This window comes from Haliotis rubra, unplaced genomic scaffold, assembly GCF_003918875.1.
Source record: "Haliotis rubra isolate DU_JTF1 unplaced genomic scaffold, ASM391887v1 Scf7, whole genome shotgun sequence".
NCBI classification, from domain to species: domain Eukaryota; kingdom Metazoa; phylum Mollusca; class Gastropoda; order Lepetellida; family Haliotidae; genus Haliotis; species Haliotis rubra.
The window spans coordinates 4,152,660-4,179,533 of NW_025767412.1; the positions used below are offsets into that span (position 1 = coordinate 4,152,660).

The following is a 26,874-nucleotide window of genomic DNA, read 5'->3' on the forward strand; positions in this document are numbered from 1 at the left end:
TGTTGTATATACAGGTGTACCTGACATATTCCGTGTTGTATATACAGGTGTACCTGACATATTCCGTGTTGTATATACAGTTGTACCTGACATATTCCGTGTTGTATATACAGGTGTACCTGACATATTCCGTGTTGTATATACAGGTGTACCTGACATATTCCGTGTTGTATATACAGGTGTACCTGACATATTCCTTTTTATACAAAAAGGATAGTCTAACAACGATCTTTCTGTGTATATTTGAATATATGCTTTCGCCTTCCTTCTATCATGCTTCAAAAACTACTGATATACCTCAGGTGTATGTGTTTGTATGGTACGCAATACTGACGATTCAGTTAACATCTCTATACTGTCGTCTTCATTTACAACAACATGTAATATTATTTTCCACGGATGTAAAGTGACACCGAATAAAAGTTCACATCAACCTTTAATGCCCCATCAACATCACTCTGTCTTGCGGTGTCATATTCCTCTCGTGTGTATATGACATGGTAAACCCGCGTCATGTCTTATATATCCAATCGAAAATGACCTCCGCGTTCAGTAAGCCGCAACCCGACTCCTCCAACCGAACACACCGCGTTGCAGAGCTGAAGCAGACGACATTGTTCAACGGGAGAGTAAAGATGGCTGCAAAGTCGACTGGAAGTTTTATTAAGAAGGAGATCCTCTCGCACGACCACGATCACGCAGGTCCCCCCGAGGGTAGCCGAGTAGTTGTGGTGGCCGTTGACGGGAGCCACCACTCGGAGTTTGCGCTTGACTGTAAGTTGAAATGTTGCATTTCTCCTCCGAGCTGACGAACATTGTTTAGTAATTTGCAGGGTTTGCCTGAAGTAGCTATATGTGCCTGGTGTGCAACGAGACAGATTACATTCATATTTGCATTATTAACAAACGCTAGTTGTGGTGTCATCTGGAAATAAGAACACTACGTGATGGTTGTTCAAGATAATCAATACTCACACATTAAGTCAAGTGTAAATGCGAGTATATCGAAGGTATGTCGTGATACTCATTTTCTACATACATTGTGTGGCATTCACATGTGAAGACGGCAGATTGCACTCGAACAGCCAGTCATGCAACGGCAATAAAGGTGCCCATCTGGTCGCATTAAGTCGCTTTACAACTCACAATAAGAATTTTATTATGCATTTATGAAGTGAAAAAAGAACAAGTACCAAAGCCTGTTGCCTTTTCTTAAACAGTCTAACAGGAAGAGTTTGTAAAGATCGGTGTTCATGTCAATGTGTTCCTTTCCAGTCCAGTCAAGAAAAAAACAAAACAAAAACATGAAAAAATTAAACGTGTATAAGAGTAGTCGAAAACTGCTTGGTTAATATGCCCAATAAACCAAGAGTTATCAGTCTTGCCTGGACTCCAAAGAGGCCCGAACCTTTATAGACCTCGCTTTAAGACGACAGAGATTTGGGGAAATCAAAGGCAGATCAAGAATGTATTTCATTTTGTTCAGAACGAATACTGTGTCATACTACTCGTCGAACGTTTGTTTATAGTTTATATGAAAACTCGATCTCCAATGTGTAACAGATAACCGTCCCATTAGAAGCACATTCAGTCTTGCATTCAAGGAGAAGGGAAACATATATCACGCCAGTAACGAAGCTGTCGCTTAGATTCAGATGATATGTCAGATCTGGCTGCCTCGGGGAACAGCGCCCCGTTGAATGGCTTTCATTTCGTGTTATCCTTGACATCAGGGACATTAATGGACGTGGTCAGTGGCCCAGTTGAACAGGTTTTACCATTAAGAAACAACTCCGCAATTAAAACTCCCACTTCAACGCTAAAGAAAAGAAGAGAAATGCAGAGATTTAACTAATATCGTACATTTTTGATAAATATTATAGAATCTAACCCCATTCGAATACCAGGAAATATATTTGTTGAATGGGAATGTCTACATTTCATCTGAGATAGCAATGGCAATAATTAGGTCACCTAACATTAGAAATATTATGAAACTAAACGTTTTTGAACGATTACAATATAAACTATTGCCTAGGTTAATAGTGGAAAAAGAGCTAGCTCGATTTCGTTATACCATCTGGATAGGTTTTCAGAATTACATTATGCGCAGATATTATAGCACAATTGGTGTCTGTTATAGTTATTAAATGATTAAAATGTATATTCTGTAATTTCTAACGATGATATTTGCCATCATAAAGACATTTAACTTGTATGATGAAACTATGGACCAACTGGTTCGCACTATACAACTAATAAAAGCAGTAAATCCCAATCTATGTTAGATATTGATGAATCATCATAGCTAAGTCATTTCTCTCATGAAATGTAATATTTAACTATAGGTTGTACTTTGGTTTAAAGGACCGCCTCCATGGTGTAGTGGTTAGAGCGTCCGCCCGGAGAGCGGAAGGTCGCGGGTTCGATCCCCGACCGCGTCATACCAAAAGACGTTAAAATATGGTACTTGTTGGTCCCTGCCTGGCGCTCGGCATTAATGGGTACATCAAGGACTGGTTGGCTCGGAGTCAGTATAATGTGTCTGAGTGGGGTATTCATGCTTCACTGCGGCATGGTATCTCAGTGGGCTAGCACTATAAAACCAGCTTCAGTCTGGGCTAGTACAAGCAGCCGCACATACACATACACACGCATGCACGTCGTCATATGAGCGAAATATTCTCAAGCACGACGTTAAACCCAATTTCACCTCACTTTGGTTTAAATATAGACTGCTCCAAGTGAGTCTATGGATGCAATTAGGCAAATCGAGTCCTATTCGTAAGCAATGACCGTTACAAGGAGGCACCCACAGTTAATAGAAATTACCACAATGAACGCTTAAATGTTCTGGGTACAAAGGTCGGCATTTACTCGCCATGAAGCCACGATTATGTAATGCATGTCTAGTTCAGATACGGGTCCCAGGTTTGAGATATAGCTTGTTGACGCGCGTGTTACTTTCGAGGTCACAGCTGTAATACGGGCGCATAAGTCTCGTTGTTTAGGCAAAGCTATCACAAATGCAGCGGTTGAAATCTCACCGAAGAGCTAACCCTCGACCCCCATTTGACCCTTGACCCGTTTAAGTTCAGCTTATGGACACGCTATTCATTCACCTGACACGTTGACATTTGCTGCAAAGAAAATTGATCCAAAATATCTCATACCAAAGAAAACATTATTAAATTTGTAAATATATGTTTGTGAAGATTGGTTTTGAATGTTTTCTGATCAGTGTCGAAAGCTCAAACTTCTCAGCTGTCAGCTGCAAGCCTCATTGCATCTCATGACCTATTTCTGGTACAATGTCTCGTGCTGGCGACTGATGTAAGACGAAACAGGCTGACGCCGAACATTGTCCTTGGCTTTGAAATGTCCCCCTCATGAAAGTTACATAAAGGTGACATGTACGTGAGAGGAATCTGAATGAACCACTTGATCGTGTCCCTATTGTCTTGATAATGCTAATTGTGGATCAGACAATGCTCACTGTCTCACATTCGCACCATAATGCTAGAATACCGACATTGAGGGTGTTTAACGGTTTAATGGAGGATCAACTGCCTCGTCTTTTCTGAAAAAACCCTTCTCAGAGCCGTCGCCATTCCCTAGGGGCTATAGCCTTGTGGTTAAAGCGTTCGCTCGTCACGCCGAAGACCCGGGTTCGATTCGCCATATGGGTACAATGTGTGTCAAGCCCATTTCTGGTGTCCCCGCCGTGATATTGCTGGAATGATACTAGAAGCGGCGTAAAACTAAACCCACGCACTCACTCATAATTCCCTACCATAGCCAACTTCAATCGCTAGGTCTAGGGGTTTCACAGATCTGAAAGGCTGACATCTCCACGACCTCTACAGATGTTTAATCCCTGTCGGGATATTCAACCAATATGCTTGTAACTCATACCGTTGGAGAGATCGCCATGATATACTTTAAGTGAGTAGCTTTTGTACAAAACACTGCCAATTTTATTGACTTGTAAACATTTGAAGATACTATAAGACCAAAGTTTATCAGTATGGCATACGGCATATGCCACACTGAAAGTAATATTCGCCCTTTTACAAAATCGTTTATAATTGAATCAACTGAGATAAGAATGTGCGGGTATTTATAGAACTAATGAGATGGATGACATTTCCTACGCGTAAACATAATGTTCACATCAACGGCCAGGACTAATGGTAACTCATCACACTACGTCATGGGCGAACTGACCCAGAAGAGTAAACGGTTGAATGAGACGCGTCGAGAACCAGCCGATGGTAGCCTATGCTCCTGTTGAAGCTTTTAGTTGTGATCAGATATACAAATTGTGAGATAAATTATGCTATAATTCCACGTTTTACTCTTTAGATTTGCAAAATTAATTTCAAGGTAAAGAGTTCTAACTAATTTATGGGTTTTGCGTGATGTGAATGTTCTTTCTTTACAAAGCGAGAGACGTTGTAATTAGTACCAAACACTTCTGACTTGTTGACAAACCATAGATAAGCCATTGGCTACCCATTTCGGTGTCCCAAAATATTGATAAAATACATAAAATGTTGAGTTGGATTTTAGTACTATATGATTTCCGCATTCGAGTTAAGAGTAAAAAAGCCTTCTCTAGTCCATGTCTCTTCCTGACTATTTATGTCCGTGTGGAGTTAGAGTGAGTGAATGAGTGAGAGTGCATGTAACGCGCATATTATCGTTATGTCATGGCACGTCACCTTAAAGCGAGAAAAAACGGACTCAGGCATTTGTACCACAAGCATGGGTAGGATGGCGACCTACGATCATAGGTTTCCCGTGTGCCCAGAGCAACACTACCCAGTGAATGGCGGCGTATGAAAGTTATGTCAAAATTTTTATATTTTTCTTCGAATTGATTTTTTATAATTCGACATTAAACCCAAAGGGATTTCCTTGGCTGGTGAAAAGTTGGTTATGGGTTAGAGGGACGTATTACCCACAGATCCCGACATGCTTAGTTACGGTATGGACCGCCAGAGACCCAGTCAGCGGTGGCCTCTCTGCCAACAAGATGGCGCACAGTTGTGGCTATACTGACCTAGAGGTGACATAAACGTTTATCTTACCTCACACATAAATGTGGCTTTCTGATTGCCTGAGCGCTCTTCTATTATTTTCAATGTACCCCGCTTACAAGCGAGGTACATTTCAATGTACCCCGCTGTCAATGGCAACTCATTTGGTACTTCGTGGTAGTAATTCTTTATCTCGAATTACATTGAATCACGTATGATGTACGGAAATTACCGACGTTTTGCGAATGCAAATCGATGGAAGGGAGATAACTCTAAATCTGTTTTTCTTGTGAGCAAAATCAAGCGATGGCTGCAAAAAGATTTGTACCCGTGCTTCAAACAATTTAAAATTAACATTAAGGTGTTCGGTAAGATAAATACGTTGTTCACCGGTCCCTCGGGGCCCATGGGTTGATGTACCCTCTATGTACATCAACCCATGCCCCCCTCGTGACCAGTGAACAATTTATAGTGTCCATATTACAAGCGTTGTCCAATCACTGTCAAAGGTTGGATCTGAAGTCATTGGTTCAACTGCAGGGCCGCTATAAACAACTTCATGACATTGACAGCAGTCTTCAGCAACATATGACTAATACTTATAACTCATATCTGGCCTACCCCTGAAGGTCCGGGTTAGGATATTGATCTTCAGTAACCCATGCTTATCGTAAGAGGCGACTAACGAAAGATAAAATTCACGATTCACAAGCGGGCTTTAGAGAGGGCTACTCCACCACTGACAATATGTTTATTCTTCAAAGCCTTGTACAGCGTTATATCTCACGTAAAGGTGGTAAATTTTATGTTTTATTTGTAGATTTTGCCAAGGCATTCGACTCGGTTGATAGGAACAAATTATGGAAACTACTCACCCAGAACGGCTTGAGTAGCAAAATGAGAAAACTATTATGTAATATATATAACAATGTGAAAGCATGTGTGCGTAACAATGGTGTTATGTCATCAACATTTGATTGCAATATTGGTGTACGCCAAGGCTGTATACTAAACCCATTTCTGTTCATTTTCTTTATAAATGAATTAGCGTCAGTTGTGTATCAAAATTGTACAGCTGGTATTCAGTTGCACCCGGACATTGTTAAGGCATTTTGTTATTGTTTGCTGATGATGTCATCATGTTCTCAAGTACAGTGAAGGGTCTACAAATACAAATTACCTTGCTGGAAAGCCATTGCCGTGAATTTAAGCTTAATGTAAATGCAAATAAAACAAAGGTTGTTGTCTTTAAGAAAGGCGTTAAATTGTCCAAATCAGAAAAATGGCTTTATAACGGAGACTACTTAGAAGTTGTTAAAGGATATAAATATCTAGGGGTCCATTTTGCCAATACGTTATCATGGTATCATCATGGTAATAGTGCTGCTTTACAGGGACGGAAGGTTTTTATGGGCATTTACAGTAATTATAAGAAATTGGGCAATGTAAATTTCAAAATATATTTCAAAATATTTGATACAAAAATTAAACCAATTTTGCTATATGGGGCAGAAGTTTGGGGCTTTTCTCGGTTGGAAGCATTGGAAAAGGTTCACTTGTACGCGTGTAAAAAAATCTTAGGAGTTAAATTAAATACCCCAAATGTGATGATCTATGGTGAATGCGGTCGCTTCCCACTTTATCTAGAAGCACAGATAAACGTTATCAAATACTGGGTAACGCTCTTGAATATGCCTGCATCAAGATTTCCTAAGAAATGTTATAACATGATGTATTTGTTTGACACCAACGGAAAATCAACGAATGTAACGAATGTTAGAAATTTACTAAATCATTGTGGTTTTAGTGATGTATTTTTGTCACAAAAGATTACCTGCCCAAAGTCATTTTATAATGCTTTATCGCAAAGATTAAAATATATGTACATTCAGACCTGGAACTCATCTTTAATACAGTCGCCCAAATCCACTTTTTACAGTACTTTTAAATCTTTTTTCCATACAGAGCAATACCTATACGATATTAATCTTAGAAAATTCCACGTTTCATTATCCAGATTTAGATGCTCTTCACATGATCTTATGATCGAGAAGGGCAGATATTATAATATTCCAAGAGAAAACAGATTGTGCAAATTTTGTGCACTAAATGTAATTGAAGATGAATTCCACTTTTTGCTGGTATGTCCTTACTATGCTTATTTAAGGAGAAAATATCTACCACAATATTACTATTCACATCCTACCATGTTTAAATTTAATTTGATAATAATACAACTTATATTCGTAAACTTGGTATGTATATCCACCATGCTTTTGAACAAAGAAAATAACGTTTGCAAACATTGTGATTGTATGCCATTATTGTTTTTATATTTTGTACTATAGGCCTGTGGCCTCTTCAGTAATGGAATAAAGAGATTTGAAACATATGACTATTACTTTTAACTCATATCTGGCCTACCCCTGAAGGTCCGGGTTAGGATATTGATCTTCAGTAACCCATGCTTATCGTAAGAGGCGACTAAGAGGATCGGGTGGTCAGGCTCGCTGACATGGTTGACACATGTCATCGGTTCCCAGTTGCGCAGATCGATGTTCATGCTGTTGATCACTGAATTGTCTGGTACAGACTCGATTATTTACAGGGCACCGCCATATAGCTGGAATATTTCTGAGTGCGGCGTAAAACTAAACTCACTCACTCAGTACATAGGTTTCACCAATTCTCCTTCATGCAGTGGGATATCCTTGTGGTTAAAACATTCGCTCGTCGAGGGTTCGATTCCCCACATGGGTACAATGTGTGAAGCCCATCTCTGGTGTCCCCCTCCGTGATTCTGCTTGAATATTGCTAAAAGCAGCGTAAAACCCAACCCAACCCACTCACTCACTAATGTAATTTTCTATTTTTGTCATTGTTGCCTTGTTTGTTGCAGTCTACCTGTCGAACCTGAAGAAGGCCAATGACTACGTCGTCCTGCTAACAAGTCCGGAGATGGAGGACATTCTGAAGGCCACGTGGACCGAGGGTGAGTGAGTGAGGGTTGGGAGTAGTCGTTGACGTAGGTCAACTTCGTTGGAGCTGTTAAATCATCATTATTTTTTTTTTTATTAAAAATAACAATATTAATTTTTTATATAAATTAACAATATTTATTTTCTGTATATTATATTCGGTATTGTTGAGACAGGCACTCGATCAAACCGAAGCATGAGTCTCATTAATCTATTCAGACAATGACCTACTTTCTTACGATCCGAATTTTCTCGTGTGAAAGTGAAAATAGATATCACAAACAACTATGGTTACACTGAATTCCAATTCCTTGTTTCATAAGAAAATGGTATTTACAAATGAATTTTAATTTTAAACTTTAACAACATCGTATTTCTATATTTTATGGCGAGGTGGAGGCAGCATGACCTTAACTAAGACGTCACAGACTGCCCCAGTTTGATGAGGTCGTAAAATGATTTGCAATGCATCTGGCTTACTGGTTACATCTGTTATGTGTTTTTTGCGCTTATTCAGTGTAGTTCTGTAACGCACAATGTGATTGATATACTAGTAATATCAAGTCCGTACCAGACCGCCATTGTTCTAGCGGCAGAGCCTCGCTTTGAGATTTCCACGATTGCCAGGTTTTTGTTTGCAGAGCTTGCTGTACGACAGAGCACACTGCACGACATGTTTGCAAGGATTATAAGGAGCGTAGTGTTGCAATAAACAAGTGCTTAGATGTATCAAATAATACTGATTAATATGTATGTTACATTGTATCCAGTAAAATGAATTGGTCTCAAAATTCTGGACTGGTTATTGTCCTAAGTTGCGCAATAGGACGGAACCCAGTCAACAGGATACGAGACTGTTGTGTAATCAATGTTTTGACTTGCAAACTCCATACACAGTGCATACAAAATACAAGGATTGATTTACACATACAACGCTGAGAAACACCACACAAGATTGATCGTGTTTACCAAGGCCATTTGTATTGTTTTACACTAGGATTATACATTTTACCGGTTTCTAAGCAGTATTTTTTTCTGTATCACATATCCGTTTAAACAAAATAAAGACCTAATTTTGAAAGAGTTATCTTAATTCTATTGGTAATAAAACTACTTAGTGTAGGACATTATTTAGTGTCTCATCCTTTCCAAGTTTAAATATGAATTGAAGAAAATGTATGGGCAGAAATTGTTCTGTCAATTACCTTCTATCCTGTTTCGGTACAAAAATATCATGTTTGGAAGGCACAAGCAGAATATTAGTAAATTTCAGGAACCCCACCTGTCCGCTTTATATGCGGCCTTGACATAGAATGCCTCTTAATATTCTTCAGGTAATGTTTTAATGATGTTTTCAACTGTCGACAGCTACAGTCTGACATAGCCAGGGAACAGGGCGTGAGGCTTTGTATGACTTTAATTCATTAAATCTATTGGTTTGGATTTTGCGCTTGACACGTGTATGCCAAAGGAACTGGTAATAAAACCAAGCGGCGAGGTTTTTGAGATATTGTTTCTTGAATGATCTATTATAGTCTGTTTGCAGTGAAAACGTACCGATGAATTTCACTTTAAACAAAAAAGTAAACCAAATAATGTGAAATTAAGATTGCGAATCCTCATAACTTTAGCACTTGCCAATTGAACCTTAAAGTCTCAGAATTTTAGTCAACTAAGGATAAAAGTTGTTTAACAAACAATCATAATTTCAAATCGCTATGATTGGTATGTATTACAAGGGGTATGCACATTAAATGAAACCCCGAACAAGAAGGGTTGGTTTCTACAGTAGTCTAAGTTAACGCTCATCACTGACCGTACGTGCATTTGTTTCAATATTCCAACTACTACGCGTACTCCCTTGTAATACAAAACCAATAATAGCGATTTGAAACTATGATCGTTTGTTAAACAACTTTATCTAAGTTGAATAAAATTCTGAGATTAAAAATTCAGTTGGCAAGGTAAAATCATGAGGATTCGCAATCTTAATTTCACTTTATGTTACTTTTACTTTTGTTTAAAGTGAAATTCATTGGTACGTTTTCACTGCAAACATACTATAGATCAAATTCATTTCTCAAGTATACTACTCAAAAGGAGTAAAAACCATTGATATATCCTTTCCCCAATAGTCAGTCTAGAGTATTCTTAACCTTTTTGAGTACCATATATATTTGTCTCAGTGTTAGGGACCCGTGAAGATCCAGGTTAGAACTGGTCTTCAGCAACCCATGCTTGTCGGCCACTGACGATATCGGGTGGCCAGGCTAGCTGACTTGGTTGACACATGTCATCGTATCCCAGTTACGTAGATTGATGCTCATGCTGTTGATCACTGGATTGTATGGTCCAGACTCGATTATTAACAGACTGTTGCCATATAGCTGGAATATTGCTGAGTGCGGCGTTAAACAACAACCAAACCAAATCTCAGTGCGAGGTTAGCAGGTCGCGTCAGAGGTATACTGCAATACGGGAAAAGGCAGAGCTTGCTGTACGCAGAGCACACTGCACGACATGTTTGCAAGGATTATAAGGAGCGTAGTGTTGCAATAAACAAGTGCTTAGATGTATCAAATAATACTGATTAATATGTATGTTACATTGTATCCAGTTAAATGAATTGGTCTCAAAATTCTCGACTGGTTATTGTACTAAGTTGCGCAATAGGACGGAACCCAGTCAACAGGAAACGAGACTGTTGTGTAATCAATGTTTTGACTTGCAAACTCCATACACAGTGCATACAAAATACAAGGATTGATTTACACATACAACGCTGAGAAACACCACACAAGATTGGTAGTGTTTACCATGGCCATTTGTATTGTTTTACACTAGGATTATACATTTTACCGGTTTCTAAGCGGTATTTTTTTCTGTATCACATATCCGTTTAAACAAAATAAAGACCTTATTTTGAAAGAGTTATCTTAATTCTATTGGTAATAAAACTACTTAGTGTAGGACAATATTTAGTGTCTCATCCTTTCCAAGTTTAAATATAATTGAAGAAAATGTATGGGCAGAAATTGTTCTGTCGAATTACGTTCTATCCTGTTTCGGTACAAAAATATCATGTTTGGAAGGCACAAGCAAGAATATAAGTAAATTTCAAGGAACCCCACCTGTCCGCTTTATATGCGGCCTTGACATAGAATGCCTCTTAATATTCTTCAGGTAATGTTTTAATGATGTTTTTCAACTGTCGACAGCTGCAGTCTGACATAGCCAGGGAACAGGGCGTGAGGCTTTGTATGACTTTAATTCCATTAAAATGTACTGGTTTGGATTTTGCGCTTGACACGTGTATGCCAAAGGAACTGGTAATAAAACCAAGCGGCGAGGTTTTGAGATATTGTTTCTTGAATGATCTATTATAGTCTGTTTGCAGTGAAAACGTACCGATGAATTTCACTTTAAACAAAAAAGTAAACCAAATAATGTGAAATTAAGATTGCGAATCCTCATAACTTTACCTTGCCAATTGAACCTTAAAGTCTCAGAATTTTAGTCAACTAAGGATAAAAGTTGTTTAACAAACAATCATAATTTCAAATCGCTATGATTGGTATGTATTACAAGGGGGTATGCACATTAAATGAAACCCCGAACAAGAAGGGTTGGTTTCTACAGTAGTCTAAGTTAACGCTCATCACTGACCGTACGTGCATTTGTTTCAATATTCCAACTACTACGCGTACTCCTTGTAATACAAACCAATAATAGCGATTTGAAACTATGATCGTTTGTTAAACAACTTTATCCTAAGTTGAATAAAATTCTGAGATTAAAAGTTCAGTTGGCAAGGTAAAATCATGAGGATTCGCAATCTTAATTTCACTTTATGTGATTTACTTTTTGTTTTAAAGTGAAATTCATTGGTACGTTTTCACTGCAAACATACTATAGATCAAATTCATTTCTCAAGTATACTACTCAAAAGGAGTAAAAACCATTGATATATCCTTTCCCCAATAGTCAGTCTAGAGTATTCTTAACCTTTTTGAGTACCATTATATTTGTCTCAGTGTTAGGGACCCGTGAAGATCCAGGTTAGAACTGGTCTTCAGCAACCCATGCTTGTCGGCCACTGACGATATCGGGTGGCCAGGCTAGCTGACTTAGTTGACACATGTCATCGTATCCCAGTTACGTAGATTGATGCTCATGCTGTTGATCACTGGATTGTATGGTCAGACTCGATTATTAACAGACTGTTGCCATATAGCTGGAATATTGCTGAGTGCGGCGTTAAACAACAACCAAACCAAATCTCAGTGCGAGGTTAGCAGGTCGCGTCAGAGGTATACTGCAATACGGGAAAAGGCAGAGCTTGCTGTACGCAGAGCACACTGCACGACATGTTTGCAAGGATTATAAGGAGCGTAGTGTTGCAATAAACAAGTGCTTAGATGTATCAAATAATACTGATTAATATGTATGTTACATTGTATCCAGTTAAATGAATTGGTCTCAAAATTCTCGACTGGTTATTGTACTAAGTTGCGCAATAGGACGGAACCCAGTCAACAGGAAACGAGACTGTTGTGTAATCAATGTTTTGACTTGCAAACTCCATACACAGTGCATACAAAATACAAGGATTGATTTACACATACAACGCTGAGAAACACCACACAAGATTGGTAGTGTTTACCATGGCCATTTGTATTGTTTTACACTAGGATTATACATTTTACCGGTTTCTAAGCAGTATTTTTTCTGTATCACATATCCGTTTAAACAAAATAAAGACCTTATTTTGAAAGAGTTATCTTAATTCTATTGGTAATAAAACTACTTAGTGTAGGACAATATTTAGTGTCTCATCCTTTCCAAGTTTAAATATAATTGAAGAAAATGTATGGGCAGAAATTGTTCTGTCGAATTACGTTCTATCCTGTTTCGGTACAAAAATATCATGTTTGGAAGGCACAAGCAGAATATAAGTAAATTTCAGGAACCCCACCTGTCCGCTTTATATGCGGCCTTGACATAGAATGCCTCTTAATATTCTTCAGGTAATGTTTTAATGATGTTTTCAACTGTCGACAGCTGCAGTCTGACATAGCCAGGGAACAGGGCGTGAGGCTTTGTATGACTTTAATTCATTAAATGTACTGGTTTGGATTTTGCGCTTGACACGTGTATGCCAAAGGAACTGGTAATAAAACCAAGCGGCGAGGTTTTTGAGATATTGTTTCTTGAATGATCTATTATAGTCTGTTTGCAGTGAAAACGTACCGATGAATTTCACTTTAAACAAAAAGTAAACCAAATAATGTGAAATTAAGATTGCGAATCCTCATAACTTTACCTTGCCAATTGAACCTTAAAGTCTCAGAATTTTAGTCAACTAAGGATAAAGTTGTTTAACAAACAATCATAATTTCAAATCGCTATGATTGGTATGTATTACAAGGGGTATGCACATTAAATGAAACCCCGAACAAGAAGGGTTGGTTTCTACAGTAGTCTAAGTTAACGCTCATCACTGACCGTACGTGCATTTGTTTCAATATTCCAACTACTACGCGTACTTCCTTGTAATACAAACCAATAATAGCGATTTGAAACTATGATCGTTTGTTAAACAACTTTTATCCTAAGTTGAATAAAATTCTGAGATTTAAAAGTTCAGTTGGCAAGGTAAAATCATGAGGATTCGCAATCTTAATTTCACTTTATGTGATTTACTTTTTTTGTTTAAAGTGAAATTCATTGGTACGTTTTCACTGCAAAACATACTATAGATCAAATTCATTTCTCAAGTATACTACTCAAAAGGAGTAAAACCATTGATATATCCTTTCCCCAATAGTCAGTCTAGAGTATTCTTAACCTTTTTGAGTACCATTATATTTGTCTCAGTGTTAGGGACCCGTGAAGATCCAGGTTAGAACTGGTCTTCAGCAACCCATGCTTGTCGGCCACTGACGATATCGGGTGGCCAGGCTAGCTGACTTGGTTGACACATGTCATCGTATCCCAGTTACGTAGATTGATGCTCATGCTGTTGATCACTGGATTGTATGGTCCAGACTCGATTATTAACAGACTGTTGCCATATAGCTGGAATATTGCTGAGTGCGGCGTTAAACAACAACCAAACCAAATCTCAGTGCGAGGTTAGCAGGTCGCGTCAGAGGTATACTGCAATACGGGAAAAGGCAGAGCTTGCTGTACGCAGAGCACACTGCACGACATGTTTGCAAGGATTATAAGGAGCGTAGTGTTGCAATAAACAAGTGCTTAGATGTATCAGATAATACTGATTAATATATATGTTACATTGTATCCAGTAAAATGAATTGGTCTCAAAATTCTGGACTGGTTATTGTCCTAAGTTGCGCAATAGGACGGAACCCAGTCAACAGGATACGAGACTGTTGTGTAATCAATGTTTTGATTTGCAAACTCCATACACAGTGCATACAAAATACAAGGATTGATTTACACATACAACGCTGAGAAACACCACACAAGATTGATCGTGTTTACCATGGCCATTTGTATTGTTTTACACTAGGATTATACATTTTACCGGTTTCTAAGCAGTATTTTTTTCTGTATCACATATCCGTTTAAACAAAATAAAGACCTAATTTTGAAAGAGTTATCTTAATTCTATTGGTAATAAAACTACTTAGTGTAGGACATTATTTAGTGTCTCATCCTTTCCAAGTTTAAATATGTATTGAAGAAAATGTATGGGCAGAAATTGTTCTGTCGAATTACGTTCTATCATGTTTGGAAGGCACAAGCAGAATAGTAGTAAATTTCAGGAACCCCACCTGTCAGCTTTATATGCGGCCTTGACATAGAATGCCTCTTAATATTCTTCAGGTAATGTTTTAATGATGTTTTCAACTGTCGACAGCTACAGTCTGACATAGCCAGGGAACAGGGCGTGAGGCTTTGTATGACTTTAATTCATTAAATCTATTGGTTTGGATTTTGTGCTTGACACGTGTATGCCAAAGGAACTGGTAATAAAACCAAGCGGCGAGGTTTTTGAGATATTGTTTCTTGAATGATCAATTAGATCAAATTCATTTCTCAAGTATACTACTCCAAAGGAGCAAAAACCATTGATATATCCTTTCCCCGATAGTTAGTCTAGGATATTCTTACCCTTTTTGAGAACCATTATATTTATCTCAGTGTTAGGGACCCGTGAAGATCCAGGTTAGAACAGGCCCCGATTTCTCGAAACAAACTTAAGTTTTTACTCAAATTTCAAACTGAGTTGGACAATTTGAAACAGCTGAATTTTTAACTCAACTGCATTTTTAAAATAAAAAACCCAAACAACTTAAGTAATCTATCTACCAAACTCAAATTGTCTACTATGTTTGGGTTTGATATGGATTTCAGTTCATTCTGGGAAATGCATTTCCCTGCGTTTTCTCAAATTTGAGTCAAGACTCTAACTTAAGTCAAAACTCAGACTTAAGTTTGTTTCGAGAAATCGAGGCCTGGTCTTCAGCAACCCATGCTTGTCGGCCACTAACGATATCGGGTGGCCAGGCTAGCTGACTTGGTTGACACATGTCATCGTATCCCAGTTACGTAGATTGATGCTCATGCTGTTGATCACTGGATTGTATGGTCCAAACTCGATTATTAACAGACTGTTACCATATAGCTGGAATATTGCTGAGTCCGGCGTTAAACAACAACCAAACCAAATCTCAGTGCGATGTTAGCAGGTCGCGTCAGAGGTATACTGCAATACGGGAAAAGGTCTTAACACGAGGCCATATGCAAAGTATATCTCATGTCATAATAATAAACCCTATTATTGTAATTCCAGACTGCTGATCCTTTATTGTCATAAATCGTGACAAGTATCTTGTGACCTTAGTAACGTTCCCACTTAAACTTTCAACATATGTAAATATAAATTCGGTTTAAGTAGCGCCTGGTTGATAAATGGCAAGTGATGTGACATTCAAAGCAGATGATGTCAACTTCAGCATCAGCCTGTTCTTCAAAACATGCAGTTGATAACCAGGAAGTAGTAGTTACTGGACTGACTTAAGCAACCAAGATAAAAGACACAAACTTCCCTAATATGTCTTGGGTGTTTGGGGGCAGTAGTTGAGGGGACACATCGCCTTGCAAAACATACCCCAAACAGCGGATCTTTCGTTCATGAGCATGTGACACGAGACTCACACCTACTCATTCCTTTAGGAAATGAATTTCATCTGCGGTTAAGGTAATTTTGGTTAGGGCAGTATATGATCGACTCGGAACCGATAATTTTGGAATTCAGTTTATTCCAGCATGGCTTTTTACACCTGGTTGGTTGGCTGGGTTGTTTTACATATTGTGGGAGCCACTTTAAGGAGAGTGCAAAGTTTCATTATGGTATTAAATTTTGCTTCTTTGTCTAAAGGAGGGGTCAGTGCAATGTTCAGTTCAGATTATATATTTCTTGAAACAGTTGCGGCAGTTTACTTATTTTGAACCTTTGATTATTTTGATTGGTTTCAAATTAAGGGATCATCCTCCAAACTAAAAAAAATATATAGGAGATGAACAAAGCAATGTTTTACTTGTCATATTTGTAATTATATATAATATTAAAACAAATTACATCTCTTCAACTCGGCGAAAACCTTCCAGGCCGGATTTGTTCAACCAATAACTTTACGATATTTTAATGGATAGTTTACAGATTTGGGTAATCGCTTCCTTTTTATAGTACCCGTGAAGGTCCGGGTTAGAATATTGATCTTCCGTAACCCATGCTTGTCGTAAGAGGCGACTAACGGGATCGGGTGGTCAGGTTCGCTGACTTGGTTGACACATGTCATTGGTTCCCAATTACGCAAATCGATGCTCATGTTGTTGATCACTGGATTGTCTGGTCCAGACTCGATTATGTACAGACCGCCGCCATATAGTTGGAATATTGCTGAGTGCGGCGTAAAACTAAACTCACTCACTCCTTTTTATAGGAAAGGTGCAGGGCAAAGTTTGATACAGATATTGTATTTGTGTCAAGAATGCTAACTATTACATGTTATTCAGCTGGAAATGAGTTTTGGTGAGGGGTATTAGGTGAGCCCTGTTCACATTGTGTGGCTTGTTCATCACTGGATTTAGCATTAGCTTTACGCTGTCCTTTTTTCGTTGCTGTCTGTAACGTCAAGCCAAAGTTATAACATTGTCAATTGACATTTTCCACGAACAAAGTCAACGCAAGGATCTGACACGCCCGATCATCCAGTGTATTATATGTCAGTGCTTAAGAGGTAAATACCTTGGATCCATAGATATTTTTTTCTGAAGTTGCGTCATCGCCTTTACGCCTTCATGAATCTTTAGCTTAGTAACGAATTTATCTCACTCGTGACAATCGTTACCTTTAGTTGGGCTGAAAACCAACTTATCGTAGGCGTAGGTAACAGTCCAAGACATTTATCAAATGAGAATGAAGAGATAACACACTAGATAATCGAGTATAAGATTAAAAGGTTAATTATCTGTTTCTTCGTCATAGCAGCTTCTAAAATGCCACTTGAAAAAGCTATGTCTATTTCTACTTGGCATACTTCAAAAGCTACCGGTAAATGGCTCTCAGCATTTGCTTCGAGACATAAACTAACACTTAGTCTCTGAATAGATATAACTTTGCTTCAAACAAACAATTCCTTTTAAATTGAAAAGGAGTCCAAGTGAGATGGAAGATTCAGATATAAACTTGCTTTATTTAGGCTTTAGCACTGCAGAAAGGGCTGGCCGGAAGAGGAAATAATGTGGTTCAGGGACTGTGAGACAGAGTGGCAGACATAAGTCGTTTAGTTCCCCTTGATCTGTCCGGATCCGCTATGAATTTGAGTTCGATTTCTGTAAACTAGACCAAAAATGTGGGTTTCGTAAGAGTTGTCTTTTACTGACACGAATACTGCACCCTTTCTAATATGCATCTTCCTGTATCCAGGAGATTACAACATAGACACCGATCACATTGCTCACCATCTGGCTAAGGAGAAGGAGAAGGTTGAAGAGAAACTACATTTTTTTAAGGAGAAGATGCTGACAAGAGAGGTACGTTAACATAGCATTTCGCGGCGATGGGGTAGCACATATGTTGAAGCATTCGCGCATCACCCCAAAGGCAGGGTTAGATTCTCCACGTGGGTAGAATATGGAATGAGTGAGTGAGTGAGTTTGGTTTAACGCCGCTTTTAGCAATATTCCAATAACACGGCTGAGGTCACTAGAAATGGGCTTCACACATTGTACCCATGTGGTGAATCGAACCCGGGTCTTCAGCGTGACGAGCGGACGCCTTTACCACCAGGCTAAACCCACCTTATCGGGAGAATATGGAAGCCCATTTCTGTACCTCGCTGTGGTTTTGGTGTTGTATTGCTAGTGGCGCGTGCCGTCATATACCTGGAATATTGCTGAGTGCGGCGTAAAACTAAACTCACTCACTCACGCTAGTGGCGCGTAAACTGCATCTACTCACTCACTACACGCCAGTACTCGGAGAGCGATATGGAATGGTGGGTAGTTGGATGCCTTCCTGAACCAAGGGGTTTGTGGGGTGGAATAACCCCATATTTTCTCGAGACCTCAGAATAATCCTGAAAATGATTTTCGGTTGATCACAGAATGACAGAGTGGGTATGGTTTGCATTTAGCCAATTCCGGTAATATCACGGGAGGGGCACAAGATATGGACTTTCCGCATTGTAAACATGTAGGAACCCAGTTTGATCCTGCTTGTGTGTCGGTGTCCATTGTTTAACACCGGGTGTCTGATGGTGGTTGGCACGTGTTGTCTTACATTTGGGTACATAGTGTCGGATTATATCTTGTATCAGGACGCACCATCTTAAGATGTATTGCTCTAGAATGGGGGATCTGGTGATATCATGATACGGACTATATAAAGAACTTTTAAGGGAACTATAACAAGCACTTAGTAACTATGTACGTTTCTGTTAATACGTGAACGTTTATATTAATAATTTAACACAGAGTTTGAAACATAATTCAATCTGTGACATGATACTTTTTAGAGGAAAAAGAGGAGTTAAATATCTGAGTGACTGACTGAGTTTGGTTTGACGCCACTTTTAGCAATATTCCAGCAACACCACGGCGGGGAACACCAGAAATGGGCTTCACACATTGTACCCTATCTGGGGATTCGAACCCGGGTCTTCGGCGTGACGAGCCAACGCTTTAACCACTAGGCTACCCAACCGCCCCGAGTTAAATATCAGTGCTGATAAGACATAAGTATGGCTTTGTTAGTCCAATGTCTGCATTCAGCTGTTTGTATCACTCGAATTGTTAGTTTATAACACATATATACACTGCTGTGAATGTATACACATGTATACACTGCTGTGAATGTATACACATGTACAGGTAATCTGAGTATGCCTTGTCTGTCTGTAGATGCGCGGCAAGGTCAAGGCTGTTTCGTCCCACAATCCGGGTGACGCGATCTGTAAAGGCGCAGAAGAAGAGGATGCCGACTTCATTGTCATTGGCTGTCGCGGTCTCGGTGCCATCAGACGTACCTTTCTCGGCAGCGTCAGCGACTACGTCCTTCACCATTCCCACATCCCCGTCGTCATATGTCGGCACAAACACAGTCATGAGCATCACGCAAACATCGGGCATAAATGGAACCTGTGAAGGCATCACCGTATCCATGACCACCAGAGACCGGGATATATGTAAATAGTGAAATTGACTGTTAAGATGTATAACCTCAGAATACGTATTGTGGAATGTATAATCAGAATATAAAACTGAAGTATTAACTTGATGTTTCAAGACACAGTATTTGAATAGTTGTTGTTATACCGCCCAATACACAGAGCCGATTGGCCTTTGGATGCTTCGCCGAGAACAGTCTTACAGGAAAGTTAAGCTTTACACTTAACAGAGAGTGACGGGTTGTTCCGAGAGCAGAAAAAAAGGTGCTTTTGAGAGATGTATTTGTGATGCAAAAGATGGATTATTAAACCTTTTTAATCACTTGCAGAGTGGGTCTGTTATACATGTGTGCACAGATAAAATGTATTAATACAAATTATACTAAAACGAAGTCAAGGACCAACCAATTCTTTCTCTTTAGTGTCGTTGGTCTATCGTGGCTTTACAGATTAACTCGGGCGGTGGAGGAGCATAGTGGTTAAAACGTTCACTTGTCACGCTGAAGACTAGCATTGGATTCCCCACTTAGGTACAAACTATGAAGCATTACTATATTACTATATTAAATAGGATTTGCGCAGTTTAACCTTAATCGGAAGTGCGACAATGTGTTTAAGTAAAGCAGAACAAGACCGGAACTGCTGCACATGTAAATCTATGAGGGGCGGTGGGGTAGCCTAGTGGTTAAACCGTTGGCTCGTCACGCCGAAGATCCGGGTTCGAATCCTCACATGGGTACAATGTGTGAAGCCTATTTCTGGTGTCCCCCACCGTGATGTTGCTAAATGCGGCGTAAAACCAAAATTAAGTCAGTCAGTCAGTAAATCTATGAACTAAGTTCAGTTTCAAGAGGCAAATTGCCCCAACGAAACACTAGGCTGAAATCTATCAAGAATGTAACATAATTTTCAGAACATGATGCATTTTTAAAGAAACTATAGATCCTCAAGTATTACCGCTAGGTTGATATGTTTAGTCTAATGGGGAAAGCGTCCGCTCGTCACGCTGAATACCCGGGTTCGATTCCCCAGATGGATATACGTACAATATGTGAAGCCCATTTCTGGTGATGTTGATGGAATATTGCTAAAAGCGGCGTAAAACTAAAAACTCACTCCTTACATATTAACTATAGCAATAAAGGGAATCAGATGATTAACTACTCAGTAGCAATGATGGTAAGGGAATCAGATGATCGAAAGAATGATCTATTACTCAAAGTATTGTGGATATTGTCAGGGTTAACGCAGTGATGGTAGGACTCCATTTCAAGAGGATTGCTGGCATTCTTTCACAATTTCAGATACTACAAAGAATGGGAGGAATATGCTGCTCAAAGTTATATGGATATTGCCAGTGTTAACGCAGTCATAGTGTTGAGAGGACTCCATTTCAAGAGTGATAAATCTGACATTCTGCACTCTCACAATTCAATACACGATACACTACATGGCATAGGCCTATGGGAGGAATATGACCGGTTCTTGACGTCACACACAGTCTGTGTCGCCAAGGTCACCTTAAGCCACTGTTTCAGATTTATGACGTTGCACTCATACGGACAAGTGTGCATTCATTGATGTGGAAATACAATCCACTTTAGGGGCCCTGGTCTCGACATCAGATATCCACTAGTGACACGCGTGATCGTAATGATAGTTACCTATGCATTAGCTCATATCAAACAAAGGAAGTGCTGTGCTGATGCAGAGCGAAACAAATGAATGCGTCTCAAATGTTCTTGCTTTCATGTATGCGACCAATGCCGGTGCAATTTGATACATCAGTCAGTACTTCTATAAGATGGACGATAAAGCCGTTCCGTTGTAAGAAGGGACATGGGTGGCCCAGCTGTCTTAGTTGTCATTTCACTGTACAGAGTTGCGTCCCTTCGGCAAGCCAGGAACTTCTTCTCTTGGGTTCGAATCTCGGTACGTCCCGATTATCAGCATAAAACACATGCTCGTAGGTTTCACCAAAGTTGTAAACGTGTGAGATCAGCATCACCTGTGAGATCAGCATCACCTGTGAGATCCGCATCACCTGTGAGATCAGCATCACCTGTGAGATCAGCATCACCCGTGAGATCAGCATCACCAGTGAGATCAGCATCACCAGTGAGATCAGCATCACCAGTGAGATCAGCATCACCTGTGAGATCAGCATCACCTGTGAGATCAGCTGACAAGCCGTGATAGTACTAGAATATTGTTCAAAGCGTTGTTACACCCAGCGTAAGACGTCTGATGACGGGATACCACCATACCTGTTTTGGCATCAGCGTTTGTTTGTTTGTTTGTTTTTAACGCCACATTCAGCAATATTGCAGATTTAAATAATCGAGCAATCGAGTCTAGAACAGACAATCCAGTGATTAACATCTTGAGGTTTTGGGCTACGATGACATGTGTCAACCAAGTCAGCGGGCCTGACCACCCGATCCCGTTAGTCCCCTCTTACGACAAGAATGGGTTACTGAAGACAAATTCTAACCCGGCATTAGCGGGATGTTTGCCAATTTTAAGGACGTTTCGTGGCACTAAAAATTGTGGGTAATCTAAAGAGGTTTGCTGAAATGAGGGCCAGAAACGCGAACTATGTCAATGAAAGGTGCCTCTGTTAGAGGAGGACATTCTTAGTCTTGACACCATACCTTTCATCACTGTGTTGATTTTCTCGACGTATGGAATCCCTGTCCGGTTATTATCGAGGAGTTCAGACATAGCCATAAACCAATTTGCACTAGCCTCGGCGCTCGTTCCAAGACCTGCAGGGTGTTGTAAGTGTACAAAAACAAGGTTAAGAGAAAGTGCGTGTCCCTGATATACGAGTTATGTCAACACCAGTGTTATAATATAAAGGTTACAGTTTAGGTAGGCTTTAGTCCAACAGTCTGGTTGGCTTTGTAGGCCGCAGTAACATTCTGTATATTTCAGTCTTTCTAAAAATACACAACGAAGACACGAAGACCTCTAACATTCCGACACACTTGCGTTGGTTGCAGGTCAGTCTAATAATTAGATTCAGTGTGAAACAATGCCTATATACAAACGAGCATTACTCGAGCACCATACACTTTGTTGTTTTTGCAGACCGCATTCGTGGTGTAGTGGTTAGAGCGTCCGCCCGGAGAGCGGAAGGTCGCGGGTTCGATCCCCGACCGCGTCATACCAAAACACGTTAAAATATGGTACTTGTTGGTCCCTGCCTGGCGCTCGGCATTAATGGGTACAACAAGGACTGGTGGGCTCGGAGTCAGTATAATGTGTCTGAGTGGGGTATTCATGCTTCACTGCATCATGGTATCTCAGTGGGCTAGTACTATAAAACCAGCTTAAGTCTGGGCTAGTACAAGCAGCCGCACATACACATACACACGGATGCACGTCGTCATATGAGCAAATATTCTCAAGCACGACGTTAAACCCAATTTCACCTCACCTCACCTTGTTGTTTTTTGCTGAGAAAACACTACATGTTGCATATGCTTTGAAAACCAAATTCCGCGGATTAAAATAGTAATTTTACTCTGAGTAAATGAAAAAACCCAACCAAACTGAAATTGAAATTTGGCGTCTATTTACTTGACATCTGAGAGGAATGCACAAAAACGTGAATATCAGCAATGTTGGAAACTATGGTCACCGTGACTACGTCAGCAGTGTGAACGTCACTGTTCTCAAATAATGATTGTTGGGATTGTATGATCCACCACTGGCGACCACATCAATGGTGGGACTTCGGACTTCCCACTGTCGGCGCAGTTCTTTGGTATGGGTCATTGTATTTCGTTTTACCAATTGTCATACGCATTAAAACGTCATTACCGTCATTGGTCTTCCTCGTTCTTTCAGGCCCTGGACGATCCTTTACTTCACTGGGTTCACTTGCACAAAGCGGTCTTAGCGCTTCAATGATTGTAACTCCAATTCTCCAACATAGGCTTAAGATAGTCGTAGCGCTAGGCTAAGATCGCTTTGTGCAAGTGGGCACAGGTGGCCACATTCTTCCTCACAAGTCGACTATCAACCGTGTCATCAACAGGACATCACAGAGTCATGCATGTCAAGAACCTCCCATTGATTTTAGTTTCTGAAAGGAAATGAGTGGTGGATGCCACTTATTTCATGTTAAATGGTGGGAAGATTTATAAACGGTTAATCAGTGGGCTTTTTTTTCGATTGTCCACTTCCACACACATTGAAGAAGCCAATCCACCACTTGCTGTCCTAATGTACTTTACGGACCGGTAATTTATAATGCGGGGTGGGTTTATTGATGAGAACTGTACTATATTTTGTCGAGGACCCACACATTGTTTTCCTGCCTATCCGTGAAGATCCGGGTTAGAATTGATCTTCAGTAACCCATGCTTGTCGTAAGAGGCGACTAACGGGATCGGGTGGTCAGGGTCGCTGACTTGGTTGACACATGTCATTGGTTCCCAATTGCGTAGATCGATGCTCATGCTGCTGATCACTGGATTGTCTGGTCCAGACTCGATTATTTACAGACCGCCGCCATATAGCTGGGATATCGCTCAGCTCAGTTGTGCGTGGTTGAAAAGGGGTTGATCTCGAGGATACCAGCAGCCACGCCACAGCTAAATATCCCCGCACTGCGATTAGATACCAAACATTGTAACCTCTTTGAGAGGCATTTATAAGTTGGGGCACTCAGAACGTGAGGAAGACATTTTTCCTTGCAGATGATTTTTAATCATTAAGGACATTTAGTGAATTATCACAAATTAGGCACTTCGTCTAAAGTCGACTTTTGAACAGTCAGCCAAACTAATCAACTCTGTCTGGGAGTGAGTTTGCAATATTCCGGCAATATCACGTCGGAGGACACCAGAAACGGGCTTCACACATTGTACCCATGTGGGGAATCGAACCCGGGTCTTTAGCGTGACGAGAGAACTCTTTAACCACTAGGCCACCCCACCGCCCCAACTCTGGAAGCAGCTGGGCAGATTCGGGAAGATACAGGATGGCGTTGAAGCCCAGTCGTCTAGGGCGCCGCAAATCGCTGCATACATACGTGACTCTAAGTTTGAAGTCGACATTCCCCTAGTTCATTCATTTATCACCATTACCCTTGCTTGTCATAAGAGGCGACTAACGGGATCGGGTGGTCTGGCTCGCTGACGTGGTTGACACATCGTATCCCAATTGCGTAGATCGATGCTCATGATGCTGGTCGCGGCGTTAAACAACAATCATACAAGTACACGTGGCTTTTGTAAAGGATAACTGCCCACCTTTGCAATTGTTCCCGGGTCTGGAGAAATATATACTTGTTGTATAATTCCCCTGCCAGTTGTGGAATTAAGCATCTACATTACATGACATAAAGGGGATTCAGTGGGAAACAATGTACATGAACAAATGAGCATTACTCAAGCACCACCCACTTTATACGAGAACACTACATGTTATTGCAAATGCTTTGAAAACCAAATTCCGCTTATTAAAATGGTAACTGTAACATATATTTAAAAGAAAAAAACAAACAAACTGAAATTGAAAATTGGCGACTAATTTGAAATCTAAGAGAAATGCATAAAAATGTGAATATCAACAAATATGAGAAAGTATGTACGTCAACAATCAGAAGGTCATTGTCATCAAATACTGATTGTTGAGACTGTATGAATCACCGTTGACGATCACATCATTGGGGAACGTCGGACTCCCAGTCCATATTGCCGGTGAAGTTCTTCGGCATGGGTCATGGGATTGCATCTTGCCAGACGAATTTGGACATCACATCATCACGGTTCTTAGTTCCTCGTTCTTCCATGTCTTGGACGATCCTTTACTTCACCGGTGACCACGTGCTCCCTCACAAGTTGACCAATAACCACGTGGTTAATGTTGACGTTAGCACCAATGTTGCGACAGGACATCTCTTAGTCAAGTAGGCCAATAACTTGCTATCGTGTATTTTCTGATGAATACCACCTGATTTCATGTTAGATTGCAGACAGGACGGGAACTTATACAAGCTGTCAATCATCAGTCATGTAAAAAGACTTCCCATTGCCATGTCCCACACAGAGGGAGACGACGCCAGTCCAGCAATTGTTGTCCTAATGTACTTTACGGACTGGTAATTTATAATGCGGGGTGGGTTTATTGATGAGATTGGGCATAGGGGCTGTACTGTATTTTGTCTAGGACCCCACATTAAATAGATAAGTTTTTCCTGACCCTCCCCAAAATACACGTAACAAATGATTTATGCCGTTCATAAATGTTCAAGTATATTTTTTCGTTATTTGATAAAAAAATACCACTGTGTCAGTTGCCCTTGGAGATAAATTGTTTCCAACCTATGCGATTCTCTGTGCTTCTTTTCCAGTCCCGAGCCGACTCTCTTCCTTTTGACACAACGTTAAATTATGGTCAAAACAACGTTAAACCCAACTCACTGACTCACTCCCTGGTGTACGCTCAGCTCAGTTGTGTGTGGTTGAAAAGGGGTTGATCTCGAGGATACCGGCAGCCACGCCACAGCTAAATATCCCCGCACGGCGATAGGATACCATTCATTGTAACCTCTTTGAGAGGTATTCTAAGTTGGGGCACTCAGAACGTGAGGAAGACATTTTTCCTTGCAGATGATTTTTAATCATTAAGGACATTTAGTTAATTGTCACAAATTAGGCACTTCGTCTAAAGTCGAGTTTTGAACAGTCAACGAGACTGATCAGTCAACTCTGTCTGGGAGTGAGTGAGTTTGTTTTACGCCGCTTCTAGCAATATTCCAGCAATATCACGGCGGAGGATACCAGAAATGGGCTTCACACACTGTACCCATGTGGGGGATCGACCCCGGGTCTTTGGCGTGACGAGCCAACGCTTTAACCACTAGGCCACCCCATCGCCCCAACTCTGGAAGCAGCTGGGCAGATTCGGGAAGGTACAGGATGGCGCTGACGCCCAGTCGTCTAGGGCGCCGCAAATCGCTGCATACATACGTGACTCTTAGTTTGAAGTCGACATTCCCCCAGATCATTCCTTTATCACCATTACCCTTGCTTGTCATAAGAGGCGACTAACGGGATCGGGTGGTCTGGCTCGCTGACGTGGTTGACACATCGTATCACCATTACCCTTGCTTGTCAGAAGAGGCGACTAACGGGA

At 40.3% G+C, this 26,874-nt stretch overlaps 1 protein-coding gene across 1 annotated transcript; it reads left to right on the forward strand.

Annotated features, from left to right (window-relative positions):
* The first annotated feature begins 505 nt into the window (after window positions 1–505).
* On the forward strand, window positions 506–20,050 carry LOC124258611 (putative universal stress protein SAUSA300_1656). Its single transcript, XM_046692676.1, has 4 exons — window positions 506–774; window positions 7,942–8,034; window positions 17,982–18,088; window positions 19,457–20,050. The coding sequence occupies exons 1-4, from the start codon at window positions 537–539 to the stop codon at window positions 19,697–19,699; spliced, it is 681 nt and encodes a 226-aa protein (XP_046548632.1). The 5' UTR covers window positions 506–536; the 3' UTR covers window positions 19,700–20,050.
* The last annotated feature ends 6,824 nt before the right edge of the window (window positions 20,051–26,874 follow it).